The sequence below is a fragment of the Ctenocephalides felis genome, unplaced genomic scaffold (genome assembly GCF_003426905.1).
Source record: "Ctenocephalides felis isolate EL2017-DRISC unplaced genomic scaffold, ASM342690v1 CF-g0.4_SCAFFOLD_03570, whole genome shotgun sequence".
Lineage (NCBI taxonomy): Eukaryota > Metazoa > Arthropoda > Insecta > Siphonaptera > Pulicidae > Ctenocephalides > Ctenocephalides felis.
Genome location: NW_020539724.1, coordinates 4382623 through 4398881, shown reverse-complemented (window position 1 = coordinate 4398881; position 16259 = coordinate 4382623). Strand labels below are relative to the sequence as shown.

Below are 16259 nucleotides of genomic sequence, written 5' to 3'. Positions count from 1 at the left end.
AAAGATTAACGTTTTGATTTTATTATGCGTTGATATTAGAATATGCAATAATATTATATTTTGATTATAATTTGATATAAAGTGCTCATTTATCACCTATTGAGTTCATGTTGTTGCAATTTTTGAATAAAGAATCAAATTAAATTAAATTTATAATATTTCCTCTTCTTCAAGGAAATATCTTTAATCCAGCTTATTGGGCATATAATAAGATAGATATAAAAATAATAATACAGTGAATCACAAATGTTAAAAATAAAAACTTAATCTATTCGAATTTGATGCCCTGTGCAAGAGGTAATTCGGTGCTGTGATTAATAGTGATAGTGGATCTTCTCATATATTGTTTCCAGGAGTCTGATCCGGATTCGCGGCCTCCACCGGTGTGTTTTTCACCACCAAATGCACCACCAATTTCAGCCCCTGATGTGGGAATGTTGACGTTCACAATTCCGCAGTCTGAACCCAATGGGCCTATCCACTAAAATAGAAAAATGTTTGAATATAAATGCGATTATAATGTTGTCTCTTCCAATTTCAACTAGTTAGATCAGTTGTTTGATCAATATAGTTTTTAGAAAAAATTTAGTTTTTAAATATTTATTTAATTTCACTTACATCGAAAACGTTGCTAATACTTTGGGTGAAGAGACTGGATGATAATCCCTGGTCAACTTCATTATTCCATTTGAAGGCCTCCTGGACAGAAGAGGCTCTCAAGGCGTATACAATTGGGGCAAAGCACTCGCTGCGAACTACAGGGGCATCATGGGCCAATCCAGAAACAATTGTGGGTTCGACGAAGAATCCGGGCCTGTCTACCACCTAAAAAAATGAAATAGGTAAAAATATATTGAAAATATAAAAATTGCTCATCGAATTTTATAGCAAAATCAAATAAATCATAATGATATTAATAATAGAGTAATAAATAGAGAATTTAGAGAATTTTACATTAACCATAGTTTTGTATAGAATATATTATAGTAGCATTTACATAACTGCAATATTGCACAAAATTATAATATTTTTTATAATTTCAGATGTCTTTTCTTTAATATTGTTAAAATCCATTATCAATTACTTTTTAAATATTTCCCAATATACAAATTCAAATTTCAGATATCTTCAGATTTCGCAGTCGAATTTTTATTTGTCGACTATTAAAAATCGTTTTATGATTTTTATCATGCAATCAAAAATCAAACAAAGTAGTAAAACACAAACTCATTGGCAAACAGCACAAATTTTACTATGTCAATATTTTTTTATTTATCAAACCTTGAACAGCCTACTTTGCAATAATGTAGTAAAGAAGACTGAAGACAGGCAAATTTGCATTAATTAATCGATGGTGATATTTAAATCCGTTAAAGGTTTTTTGAAGTAGCCTTTAAAACTCATTGATAAAAATACAAAAAAATATATCGTAAAATGCGAAGAGAGATTCAAGGCTGTGTGCCAAATCGTCAGGACATAAAGAGGAGGTAAAATATATTTGCTGGTGTAATAATAACCAATACCATAAATAAATAATAAAAATGAATATAAAAAGGATTTTTTTTGTCTTAAAACTCGATTAAATAAAATTTGTATTCTTGGTTACATTATATTACATATCCAACCTCAGACAACTCGATATCAAGCAGTATGATATTAAATTTTCACTTGAGGTTATAGATCTCAAATATAATCTTAAGTAAAATCGCCTATTCTAGGCATATTTGCAAAATTCTGGGCATTTACCTATAATCTCACTAATATAGATTTTTAACATAAAAGCAGAGTAGTTGACTGCTGGGTTGCCTTCTCCATCCAAAAAAAACATAGACATTATATTAGTAATTTTGTAATTTGAGTCATATATTTAATAAATTAAAAAAGAGAAAATAAGGCAAATAATACAAAAAACTGAAGTAGATCATGGATACAAATAAGAGAAAAGTTTGAGCTCTCAATTTGCTTAATTAGCGTTTGGCAAAAATATTTATCTAAATACACAGTATTTTTATCATATTTATTTCAATGGCTGAGTTACTTAAGTAAGCCTATATTTGGTCAAAGCAATTACCAAATATACAAATAGAAGAAATTACTTAGACTTGTCTAAAACACGTTCTCCGTGTGAGATCTTTAAACCATAATAGAAACTGATTGTGAGTTCACATTGCATAACATTGAGATTCTGATTGTAGTAATATATGAGGTCAACTGCCTAATTATTAATTCAAGTGCTTTTTTTATATGTAATCTATCATTTTATTATATGTTTATGGCGCTAATCTGTTAATTAGGTATGACTGTTGAGTATTATTAAATTAGGAAGTGCAGGGTTTATTTAAAGAACATCTTGTAATTCCCGGAAGGCGAGGTGTGGTATAAAAAATTATGTGTTGTAAAAAATGATTGTTTGTGTATTTGAAGGTTTTTTTCCTAAAACTCTTTATTTAAATTGTTAAGAGAAGCGACCTATATCAATGAATATATAGAGATGTTAAATAAATAAAAACTTTGATTAAAATTAAAATATTATATAGGGTGTTCCAGATCTTGACGTCAACCGAAACGGGATGATAGTATTGACCTAACTGTTCCGAAAAAAATGGAAAAAAAAATTGGAATTTTGGAAATTATGAGCTTTTTAAGCACTTGCACCCTAAAGCTTTGATGAAATTATGACCATAACTTTTCAGTTATTGGGTTAAATTTTTATTAATTTTGTTTATTTGATCTTAGGAACCGTAACCATGAATAACATTTCTTCTAGGATCAGAGTAAAAAATAATAATACAAATACCAAAGTTTTCAAGATTTAAGACTTTTTGTTAAATAATGAATTTAAAAATTTCAAAATTTCGACTTTGAGAGGCTTTCTTTAAAAAAAAATGTACTAAAGTGTGTTGGCAAGTACCATCACAAGTTGGCGCATTTAATTGTAAAATGGCACCTGACTTGAACCTGAACCTGATTTTATAATTGAAAAATTTCGAGTAAAAAAATAAACCCTAAAGATGGCATGATTTTTGCTAATGCATTTTACTCAAACTCATCCGGACATTACCAAAAACTAATCAGCACATTCCCAACTAATATCTTTCTGAAATTATCTTGAAATTTAATACTGTTTCTGAAATTTTAAGGATATTTAACTAAAATATATAAAAAAAGTTTTGCATTTATCTGCTTTTTGAAAAGAAACGGCTCGGTCGACCATTGCGAAAAACTAATCATCACAAATCCTTATCGCAGTGGTTTCCAACTTTTTAGTACCGAGTCCCTCTTAATTTTTCTAACAATTTAATTTTATAAACACTCAAGTGAACAACACCTGTATGTTATTGCCGCTAATAAAGACTTCTCAAAACCATAAAATTAAAAATATAAAAACAAACCATAAATTTGATACAACCGTCAAAATATTTCATTTAAATTATAGCCCTTTACGAAGAAACTGCGTCACAGTAACCGGTAACAAATAAATATCGAATATTTTCGATTACATTATCTGGTGACCCTCAATATTTCGTTTAAGTACAATGGGCTCTCATCTCCGCCTGTAGACTTGACCTTACATCCGAACTTTGTTGCGGAAGGTTGAATGCAAAGCCGTTCTCTAATGAATACAAAACCTTATAATAAATCGATATTAACAAATAATAAAATATACTTTTGATTCATTTTTAATTTGAATCAATTTTCTAAATATGCCAAAAATCTGTATAAAACTAGTGGTGTATGATGGCATCTTGTCTTAAGACAAAATGCTGGTATTTCACCTATCAATTTTTTTTTTTTTTTATTTAAAAAAAAATTAGATTTTTTAGAAATTCTACATTTTTGAAAAAAGTGTACATTTTTTTAAAAAAAGCTTTTGAAAAAATATTCTATAAGAACATATTCTAGTACTGAATCAAATCTTTTATGAACATAAATATCGTCTATCATCACATTCAAATTTGCCTGGAGGCTTGACATCGTATGTCATCTGCACGTCGTATTAAAAATGACGAACCTTCAAATTTAAATACCACGTCGTCTGTCTGTGACAGTAATTTTATAATCTAAATATTATGAATATGTAAATAAATCTAAGATAAAAAATATGCAGAATTAAAAGTTACCTACATTGACCGATACGAGCGAGTTAATTCATAATTTGGCCCATATTTGGAATTAATAAGAAAATAAAAATAAATTAATAAGGCTTTGAAAACAACTACTGCACACAAGTAGAAATGTTTTTGAGAACCTATAAAATTATTCTATCAAACAAAAATAAATATCAAATATTTATTCAACAGACATATAATATGAATATAGACGGGTCAAATATGTAGTGTATGCTCATACCGAATTTCTAGGCTTCTTGTTGAAAAGGAAGGAAAAGATCTTAGTGATGATCCCAGAAAGGAGATCTAGAATGACTTCACAAATGTGATATACATTAACTTAAAGAGTGATATTCATATTAAGAATTGAATAAAATATATATATATATATATATATATATATATATATATATTTAGAGCATTTTTTCTGGCTTCAATATAAACCTCGTTTGCGACTCTGTTATTATACAATAATAACGTATCATTAAAGAAATTAAGTTTAAACTTTATCGCGTCCGACGTATAGTAAATAAGACGCTCATTACTACATATACCGTAAATACACGTATACCCTCACTAAGGTTATTGTTCACCGTTTTTTATTTCAATTTTGAATATTCATCTCCTCAAATCAATGACAGACTTGAGTATATAAACTGCTGACTCCTCTCCGATATCATCAAACTTCAATAAGCTTTTCAAGCAAACGCATCACAGCAACCAAAACAGCACTCCGCTAAAATCAGCAAAATGTTCAAACTTGTAAGTTGCTATTTTTAATTTTTCCAGTATAAATAAGGAAAATTTACAATATTGTTTCTTCCAGGTGGTAGTATCTGCTTTCTTGGCCGTAGCCGCAGCTGCTCCTTACCCAGGATACGTCGCAGCACCAGTAGTCCACGCCGCTCCAGTGGTACATGCTGCTCCAGTTTTCCACTCTGCTCCAGTTGCAGTTTCACACTCCAGCTCCCATGTGGTTCACTCTGCTCCAGTATTGAAAACTGTAGTAGCTCCTGCACCAGTTGTCAAAGTAGCTCATGCTGTACCAGTCGTCCACTCTGCTCCAGTTGTTAAAGTTGCCCATGCCGTACCAGTCGTCCATGCTGCTCCAGTAGTGAAAGTGGCCCATCCAGTAGTCCACGCTGCTCCATTAGCTGTTCATGCTGCTCCATTACACACTGTCTACCACCATTAAATTTTATAAAATTTTGATATTTTATCCGTTACCCATTGGTTCGACGCATTTTACAGTTATGGAAACAAGCTTCTTGTGATATCAATCAATCATTATGTAAATAGCACTAAATTTTGTATTTATTTATATCATTTCAATAAAATATTATAAATTTATTTTTGAATTTTATTGTTATAAATAGGAAGTAAAATATAATTATTTGCTCAGTTTTTTAAATATATTTCTCAAATATTTATCTTAAAATTTATATAGATGTCTTAATGTAAGTCTGTTACATAAAATTTAGATTTTATTTTTGTAATAATTGCTGTGATTTCTCATACCAGAACAATTGTCTGACTGAGATACAGTATGTACGAATTATATCAAATAAATAAATAAAATAAAAAAAATCTGAGATATAAGAAGAGAAATGTCTACAGTTTTGTCAAAACATGGATAATATCAACGTAATTTTGGAAATTATAAATTTTATTTATACCTATTCCATAACGCATAAACTAATAAGTTCCAAAAAAATCTAAAGCAAATACTTTTTTTGATACATATTAAATTATGAATAGTTTTTATTATAGTATTTCATCGAATATTTTCCAAAACTGTTTAAAGATTAAAAATTTTTATATATCCATAGTTTTATTGAATATATAGTAGAAATCTATAATGAAAAATGGAATAATAGAAATCTATTATGAATATCGAATGAAAAATTAAAATAAATAATTCCGTATTTATATAAAAATATGTCAAATCCCGTAAACAAGTTTTTCCAATAAAAATTTTATAAGAAAATTTTATTATATGCATATTCGAATTAGAACCTATTAAAATCTTTCAAATTCATAAAACTTCAGATAAAGTTTTGAATATATTTTGCGTTGCTGTATTATAAATCCAATTTACAAAATAGGTTTATTTAATAGCAAGATAAATTAATTTATAAAAAATTACTAGATGAGAATTTAATCTCTCCAATCAGTGCAAAATAATATGAAAAAGTATAGAAAAATAGAATTAACAGGAATATGATTAAGAAATTTAAAAGATAAGGAAGCTGATGACAGAATTTCTTCAGATCAGTAGAAAACTTGTTAAACATTTTTATATAGTTTCAATTTTAACAAAAAATAAATAGAATTTAATAGAATAGAATATAACCAAATTTTTTAAAAAAAAAATCTAAATTCAAAAAACCTCTTAAAATTGGAACGATCATTTTCGAATATAAAGTTTCAAGTTTAACGTAAGTAACGATTTGGTGTTTTAATGTTAAATTAAAATAATATAAAAAGGTGTAAACTTTTTTTGCATGAACGATATATCGTATCAATTGTCGAAACGATAATAAATAATTAAGGAATTGCAAATTTCATTGGGTTTAATTTCACGAATAAACGGCTTTACATATATCACATATGTTTCAAAGTAGCTTAATCATAGACCTTATACTAAATATTTAATGATAGTAAATAGTATTTAATAAAAATTTACTATATTTGACATATTATTCCCAAATTATATATGTACCTTTACCTCTACAATATAGAAATGCAAATAAGAACAATCAAACAACTATTTACCAATGCGTTTGCTTTCACGGTGTGTATTTGCTCTGATATAAATCAATGACATCGCATGGTATAAAAGCATATGAATTTGTGCCAAAATTATTAAAAGTTCATCAGCTCTCAAGCAATACACATCTTCTCTAAAAGAACCCAAAAAAACAGCATTTCCAAAATGTTCAAATTGGTATGTGAGCCATGAAAATATTGTGCTTTTCAATATTGAATTGTGATCAATGCTTTGTATTATTTTAGGTTGTATTATCCGCTCTCTTGGCTGTAGCTGTAGCTGCTCCTAAACCTGGATACGTAGCTGCTCCAGTTGTTCACACCGCACCTGTGGTTCATGCTGCTCCAGTTTTTCACTCAGCCCCAGTGGCAGTATCCCACTCCAGCTCCCATGTGGTCCACTCTGCTCCAGTAGTTAAAACTGTCGTAGCCCATCATGCTCCAGTAGTCAAAGTTGCCCACCATGTGCCAGTCGTCCACTCTGCTCCAGTTGTCAAAGTAGCTCATCATGTTCCAGTAGTTCACTCTGCTCCAGTAGTGAAAGTAGCCCACCCAGTAGTTCACGCTGCTCCATTAGCTGTTCATGCTGCTCCTGTCCACACTGTCTACCACCATTAAATTTTATAAAATTTTACTGTTTTATCTGTTTGCCGTTGGTTCACTCCTTTTACAGTTATGGAAATAAGCTTCTTGTGATATCGATCAATCAATATGTAAATAGCACTAAATTTTATAGATATTTATTTATGTCATTTCAATAAAATATTTTAAATTTATATATGCATTTTATTGGTGAAAATAAAAGTTAGAATAAAATATTTTCTTTATTTTTAATACATTTCAAAATTAAAACCAGAGAAGAGAATACCTAATTTTCTTCAGAACAAATTTTGAAAAATTTTGAAAATCATTTTAGAAAATATAGAAACAATCTACAGATATTTTGTAAAATATAGGAAAAATGTCTGCGCATAGTTTAGAAACTAAATATTTAAAAAAAATGTTTCAAAAGTTCCCTTATGTGAAATACTCAAATACTTTAAAATTTTTAATTCACTTATAAAAATTTTAATTCAATATTATCAGAAATTGTATAATTCATTTTTTTTTTCAAAACTATATAAATTTACAAAAAATAGTTATATATCCACAAAGTATAATTTTGATAGATATGTTGTAAAAAGTAAGTACTTTATTATAAATATCATTAAAATAGTTAAAATAAAGTATAATGCATTATATGAAAATGCAAATGAAAACGTTTTGCTATGGGTTGTTTTTGAAAAAAAATATATTAAATATATTCGAATTAATATCATTAAAAATGACTTTTCACATCTTGCTGCTATAACTAATTTTTATACGATCCAATTAACGAAAAATGACTGTTGAATATAAAAGTATATTTCTTGCAAGTCATTTCTCAATGAGAATTTCTACTCTGAATCGGTAAAAAATAATATGAAAAATTAAAAAAAATTATAATTATTAAGAAACTTATAAAAATATAAAGTAACTAACTAATGCCAGAATTCCTATTAATTTAAATTAGATTTTTTCAAATGCATAAATTCGCATTATTTTACCGTTATTTATTATCATATTAATTATCTACATATTCAATTAAATGCGTAAATTCGGTGTTGAAACACTCATATACTATTCAAAACTAAATATGCAACAGTATGCCACAGATTTTTTTTAATATAACGAGGTAATTAAAGATTCTTTCTCTACTGAGTTATACCACTCTAAGCCAATAGTTAAATACAACTTATGAAAACTATGAACAATTAATATGTTAAATATAACTATAAATTGAAAAAATTTAAAATTACCTAAATTCTTATATTTGTCTTTTTATAATAATACGCGTAAGTCCTCTTTAATGTTTGATAAGGTTTTGTAATAAGTTGATAATTAATTTGGATAGTAAAAGTAAAAATTATTTCATTAATTTTATCAACTGGATCATTATTATATTCGATAATAATAATTATTCGTCAATAGGTTCAAAATACATTCTTTTAGTTAAAATAAAAAATGCGAACTAAATTAAATATCTTTTTACCAATGCGTTTGCTTTCACAGTCTTTATTTGCTCCGGTCTAAATCAATGACATCGCACGGTATAAAAGCATATGAATTCGTCCCAAAATCATCAAACGTTCTTCAGCTATCAAGCAATACAGATCTTCTCTAAGAAAATCCCAAAACAATTTCTTCAAAATGTTCAAATTGGTGTGTATTAAATACTATATCAGTGTGTTTCTTAAAATCGTGCAGTTTATTAATGTGCCAAAATTAATTTTTAGGTAGTAGTATCCGCTTTCTTGGCCGTAGCAGCAGCAGCCCCCGGATATGTGGGACAACCCTTAGTAGCGGCTCCATTGGTGCACTCGGCTCCAGTTCTGCATTCTGCTCCAGTGTTCCACTCAGCACCTGTTGCAGTATCTCACTCAAGCTCCCATGTGGTTCACTCTGCTCCAGTATTGAAAACTGTCGTAGCCCCAGCTCCAGTAGTCAAAGTTGCCCATCACGTGCCAGTCGTCCACTCTGCTCCAGTTGTCAAAGTAGCTCATCATGTTCCAGTAGTTCACTCTGCTCCAGTAGTGAAAGTTGCTCATCCAGTAGTCCATGCTGCTCCATTGGCTTATGCCCATGCTCCAGTACACTCTGTCTACCACCATTAAAAATCCTTAGAATTTTGCATATCTTGCCAGTAGTCCATAAACCGACACTTTTGCCGTTATAAAAGCTCTTTGTGATATTACTCTTCATGTAAATAGCATTACATTTTATAAATATTTATATCATTCCAATAAAAAATTTCAAATTTATTTATGTGTTTGAATATAATAATTTATATGTGATCCAAAATAAGTTCAAATATGTATATTCTCGTATACATATGAAGAATTAGACAATAAAAACATAATAAAGCCCTCATGTGAACTTTAATACCCTTAAGCGTCAGTTTAGCTTTCTCAGAAATTTTGTATTATTATAGTGGATATTTAATAATTATTTAAATAATACCAATTTTATATTTTCTTAATTTTTAATTTGTAATAAAATTTTGAAATAATTATATATTTTGTGAAAAAAAAGATCAAGTATTGAGAGAGAAGATAGATGATTTGACTCTATTTAATTCGTTCTTGTTTTAATATAAAACAATGTCTTACTTTTGTGTGTTTTTCCTTGTACTTGATAAATTATGACACACACACACATGTCGAAATAGTTCAAATATTTATCGCATTTCATTTCGTCAATTTGGATAAAAAAACGTTTAACAATACATGCATATATATATATTATTAAAGAATAATTATCTCTGAAAAATGCACCTTGGCAATTCCATAAACTTTACAATATCTTTCCATTCGCACGCGGATTGAAAAAAAGTTATTTTCTCACAAATTGTTAAACTTTAGATAATGTTAATATATTATTTTTTAAATTTATAAATAAATATTTTATATACTTCTACATATATACATATGAATATATGTGTGATTGTATAAATAGAAAAATATAAATTTATCTTATTGGTAGTAATATCAACTTTTCAGGAAAGATTTACTGTCCATTATTTATCCCTAATGAGTATAAAACATACTTCTATCCGTATTTAGAGAAATTCTATTACAGTAAAGTTAAATAAAACGTAGATTGTATGAAATAAATTCCTATGATTGAAGAAAAAAACGATTATACAAAAATCTGTCAAAAATATAGCTGTACTAATACCGATTTGCTACATTTAACACCTCATGATATTCCAGCGTTCATATAATAGAGTTGTTTGCTTTGTCAAAATAAAATAATTAGCAGTTTTTACGTAGATGGTTTTTTGATATTATATGGAAATTTGAGAATGATAATATGTAATAGATAATATTTGTTAAGTGATCTAAGAGATAAAAATATTTTCTTTTGATACTCACATTCTTGGAACTGAAAAAATAGTAAATATCTCAAATTTCGAAAAAAAAGAAATAATTAATTACATCATTATTATAAAACAATACCGACGTTATAAGTATAATTAAATTATATATTATATATATAAATGTATATATAAAAATAGCAAGACCAACAAAATATCTAATTATAAGATACTATCGAAGATATAGAAACATAAAATTTGTATACGCCTCAAATGCCATATTAAACCTTGAATATGCTAAGATTATAAAATCGCCAATAAAAATCAAATAAAGTAAAATTACATTGAACACCATAATATAAAAACTGAAAAATTTAACTAATTGAAAAATTATAATTACAGCTAAATTTAACGAAGGTAGAAACTTCAATATAAAACTTTACGTAGGTTTATTCATAATGAAGAATAGTTTTCAGAAAAATATGAATATAAATAAAATGAATAAGTAAAATAATAATATATTAAATACGATAATGCATTGGCAGCAGATATATTATAGCTTTGCTGTTTTAATATTATGTCAAAACGTGGAAATGCATAATTATATAAATATTATATTACTTCATTCACCCATTGAACTTCTCAACCTACCATTCACTTAATAATAAGAAAAAATGTATTAATTATAGTGTAAAATGAAAAGACACGCAACTGTTAAAATTATTTAAAAACTTTTTAACTATCGCGTTTCCTTTCACGGTATGTGTTTGCTCCGATCTATATCAATGACATCGCACAGTATAAAAGCATATGAATTCTTCCCAAATCATCAAACGTTCATCAGCTTTCAAGCAATACAGATCTTCTCTGAGAAAATCTCAAAACAATTTATCCAAAATGTTCAAATTGGTGTGTATTGAATATTATATCAGCGTGTTTCTCAAAACAGTGCAGTTTATTAACGTGCCAAATTTAATTTTTAGGTAGTAGTATCCGCTTTCTTGGCCGTAGCAGCAGCAGCCCCCGGATATGTGGGACAACCCTTAGTAGCTGCTCCATTGGTGCATTCCGCTCCAGTTCTGCATTCTGCTCCAGTATTCCACTCAGCCCCAGTAGCAGTATCTCACTCAAGCTCCCATGTGGTTCACTCTGCTCCAGTCTTGAAAACTGTCGTAGCCCCAGCTCCAGTAGTCAAAGTTGCCACCATGTGCCAGTCGTCCACTCTGCTCCAGTTGTCAAAGTAGCTCATCATGTTCCAGTAGTTCACTCTGCTCCAGTAGTGAAAGTTGCTCATCCAGTAGTCCATGCTGCTCCATTGGCTTACGCCCATGCTCCAGTACACTCTGTCTACCACCATTAGACTATTTCACAAGCATATATCATGTTCTTGCCGTCCTTTTCAATTTTTTAATGGTACAAACATTTACAAGCTACTTGTGATATTTATCATGTATATAGCACTTTAATTTTATAAATATTATTTATTCCATTTTAAATAAAAATCAGTTAAAAAACTTTATCTATTATATTTACTTATTTATTTCAGGTTAAATTGGCCATTCTTAAGGAAATCCAACATTTTTTTATTATTTAAGTGTTTATTTAATATTTGATTTTTTCTGCAATAAATTTTATGCTCTTTTGTAATTATTAAGAAATTCATAGATATTTTCAAAAATAACTTCCAGATTGTAAATAGGTAATATATTACCTATGCCAATTATTTTATAAAATATCTATAAACTGCTTAATAATTAAAATAGAGCATAAATAATACATATATGCATAATTGATTTTATTAATTGGAATCAATGAAAATCGATTCTATTGCGATATGGCATCCACAAATAGAAGTCAGCAATAAATTTTAAATATTAAAAACATAAAATAATGACTTAATAGTCATTTCAGTAACCAGTATTCACTTTGAACTCTCAGCTTACATAAAAATTTTGTAATCAACATATGTTCAAGTATTCGCAAACGAGGATTTTTTTCTTTATTTTAATATTGTTACCTTATAAATCTTTACTTTTAAGCTCTTATAATACATTACGATTCTTATGTATTAATTATACAACAAATCCCTCAAAGCGTTATGCAAATTATCAAAAGGTCGTAATTATTTGCGAGTTCTTCAGACAAAGTGTTCCCTTTCACGTTTTGTTTGCTTTTGGTCTTAATCAATGACAATGATGTATTGATGTATACATACATGTGATGTTCTTACAAAACCTTTAATTATTATTCCACTTGAAAAAAGTATAGTGTTTCAATTTTTTTTAAAAAGAACACTTCTAAAAATGCCCGTATTATAACAATTTTTATTATAACGAGCTTTACGCTCTCTATGAGACATAGCTTTTCAATATCCAGAATTTATATTTATTCTTTGTAAATTCTTTCAATATCCTTAAAATAAAAAATTTTCGTTGCTGATTCTGATATAAATGCAGCTTAATAGAATTGGATATCGTTGGATTTTGAATAATAAAAGCTATATTTATAACACGGTAAACTCATTTTTTATAAAAATAGGTAAAATTTCTATTTCGCCACTTACCTTGCCTCCAAATTCAATTTTACCGCCCAATTTCTTAGCATCTTCAATCGTTCTCTTGTATTCATTAACAGAATTTTCAGAATGTAGAGGTCCATATAAAGTGTCTTTGTCCAAAGGATCACCAATTCTTGTAAGAACTTGGGCGAAAGCTTTCTTCAATCGTGAGATCACTTCATCGTAAACCTATAAAGTAAATATAAGAATAATCGTTTTCTAGAGGTTTTCTAGATCTTCAAGAGATTATTATCTTACTTTATCGTGTACGATTAATCGTCGGGTTGTTGTGCACCTCTGACCAGCAGTTCCAACGCAGGCAAATACTGCTGCTCTTACAACCATATCTACATCAGCATCATCAGCTACAATTAGGGCGTTATTTCCTCCGAGTTCCAATAAATGACGTCCAAAACGTTTTTGTACTTCCACACCAACCTGAAAAATATAAATATATAAACAACTTTGATCTGAAATTTTTTATATTTAATTCCAAATATTTACCTGCTGGCCAACGTGAGTGCTTCCAGTGAAGGACAACAATTTGACACGGGTATCCTTAGCCATCGCTGCGCCGACTTCAGAAGCACCACAACAAACTGCTGCAATTGCGCCTGGAATACCATTTTTTTCAAGAACTTGAGCAACAATACGGCCAGTAGCGATAGTCGTCAATTGAGTTGTGGAAGCGCCTTTCCATAAAACCGAATCACCACAGACCTGGAATAATATTTTAATTATTCAAACTCTAATAGAACGTATTAAACAAATTTTATAAAAGTATAATTTTACCATGGCTAAAGCACTATTCCATCCATATACAGCAACTGGAAAATTGAAAGCGGATATAACACCGACCAAACCTAATGGATTCCATCTTTCCATTAAGACATGTCCTGGTCGTTCGGAAGGCAGGATGGCACCAGCCAGCATTCTAGATAAACCGACAGCGTAGTCGCAGATATCAACGTATTCTTGAACTTCACCCACACCTTCTGGCAAAATTTTACCTGAAACCATATGATAGAAAAATAGTCTAGAGAATAGATTTTGAGTATATTTTACTTGGTTTAGCTAACATTACTAACCCATCTCAAGAGCAACTAACTGTCCCAAAGGTTGCAAGTTAGCTCGGAGAGCATCTCCAATTTGCCTTACGATTTCTCCTCGTCTTGGAGCAGGCAAGCTGGCCCATTCTGGCCAAGCCTTTTCTGCTGCTTTCACACATCTCTCGTAATCAGCGATTGTGCCTGATACTGTTTCTGCAATCACTTTACCATTGCTGGGGCACACTGATTTTACTGTCTAAATATAGATATATTCTTACTACAATATTGTATAGCAATAAGTTATATAACTGCAAAAAATGCACAAATATCTGCTTTTATATTTTTATAATAATTATATCAGGTTTCTCAGATTTCTAAGCAGGTATCATTTAATATAATTATTTGAAAAATCTTGCACTTGATTGCTTTTGTATTACTAAAAAATTAATTTATCAGTAAAAACCAGAATAAATATGCATATTTATTGCATAAATATATAAATAACCTTTTTTCAGTTGTTTGAAAAATTTAGTACTTCGAGAATTATCTTGTTTACTCAAATGCTTTTCTCAAGTAGATATAGGTACATTATTGCTATAAATAAAACACCTGGCAACGAGATATCTAAAATTAATTTTTTAGGCTTAGGTAATGTGATTTGATTCGCAATAGAAATTTCATAATAAAGCAGTTATCAATTAGATATCAACAAGCAACATGCACGTGGTCTGATAACAAGATTCGTGATTGTAACACAGATAATTATTCAATGTTATCTCAATATTACAAATCCTTTGAATAATGGATCCTTGGTTTAATTCCATTACATATTAATAAAACTTGAAATCGCAATTTTGTAGACCCAATGTTTAAAAAAATTAGTATAAAAATCATATCATTATTATTTTTTAATCTCAAATATTGCATTTGAGTTTAATTGTAAATGCTTATAGCATTGTAAATTGTTCTGATTGCTTTTTAAAAATTAATAATGAACAATCTTAAATTTTAATATACATTTGGGAAAGTTTAATATAATAAGAATTCTTATTATATAATACTGATATTCTTGATATATCAATACGACAATCAATTACTATCTGTTTACGTTAATTTTTTGTCTTCAATTGCATGTTAATTTATTAGTTAAATTTTAAATTATATAATATTATTGTATTTTTAAGACATTCTGAAGCTCCTCTGTGGGCTATTTAAAATTATTAAAAATTACTATTATTTTTATGTAAAATTAAATAAATTATATTCATATATTAATGAATATTAATTTATTACAATTTTTTTAGAAAATATTTTAAGCATGCATAAATAATGTTAGAAAAATTCTATTACCATATGTAGGGTAAATTAAAAATCAAAATTCTCTTAACGTACGCACTTTAGGATACAAATATTTAATTAGATTTTAATTAGAATAATTTAGAATCTGAAATGTGATATTCAAATATGATTTAATTACTTACAGGGCCAGATCCAAACCATTGACCATCATAAACACCTTGATTGCTTTTGTCCAAGCCCAGTTGTCTCAAAAACGAATATTTTGAGTCATTAATTAAATATTCAGACGCACTAGCATAATTTCTCTTTGAGAATCTGTTTCCGAATTGTTTGCCAACATTTAATAGATTTCGAGCCATTTTGATATTAATTTGAATTAATGTAGATTATTATTATATTGTATTTGTAGACTTTTGAAATTGTTGTTAATGATTCTTGCACTGCGCCTACAGTGCACTTGTGGATGAGTTCGAACGATAGCAATACGCGTTTTTGTACATAGATAAAAATTATCCGATAATTAAACAGCTAGTTTACATTTTACTCAAACTTAAAATTTATAAAAATAAAATAAACAAAGA

General features: G+C 28.6%; 2 protein-coding genes across 2 annotated transcripts; one reads left to right on the top strand and one right to left on the bottom strand.

Moving 5' to 3' along the window:
- Window positions 1-90: 90 nt before the first annotated feature.
- LOC113383734 (putative aldehyde dehydrogenase family 7 member A1 homolog) lies at window positions 91-16140 on the bottom strand. Its single transcript, XM_026621987.1, has 8 exons — window positions 15861-16140; window positions 14419-14635; window positions 14123-14340; window positions 13835-14050; window positions 13589-13768; window positions 13337-13519; window positions 619-825; window positions 91-481 (listed from the first exon to the last, which is right to left on the bottom strand). Exons 1-8 carry the CDS (start codon window positions 16035-16037, stop codon window positions 269-271), a joined length of 1611 nt encoding a protein of 536 aa, XP_026477772.1. The 5' UTR covers window positions 16038-16140; the 3' UTR covers window positions 91-268.
- On the top strand, window positions 4860-12161 carry LOC113382996 (calphotin-like). The gene is made up of 7 exons (XM_026621253.1): window positions 4860-4871; window positions 4936-5289; window positions 7125-7481; window positions 9194-9569; window positions 11618-11682; window positions 11757-11890; window positions 11974-12161. The coding sequence occupies exons 1-7, from the start codon at window positions 4860-4862 to the stop codon at window positions 12131-12133; spliced, it is 1458 nt and encodes a 485-aa protein (XP_026477038.1). The 3' UTR covers window positions 12134-12161.
- Window positions 16141-16259: the final 119 nt, after the last annotated feature.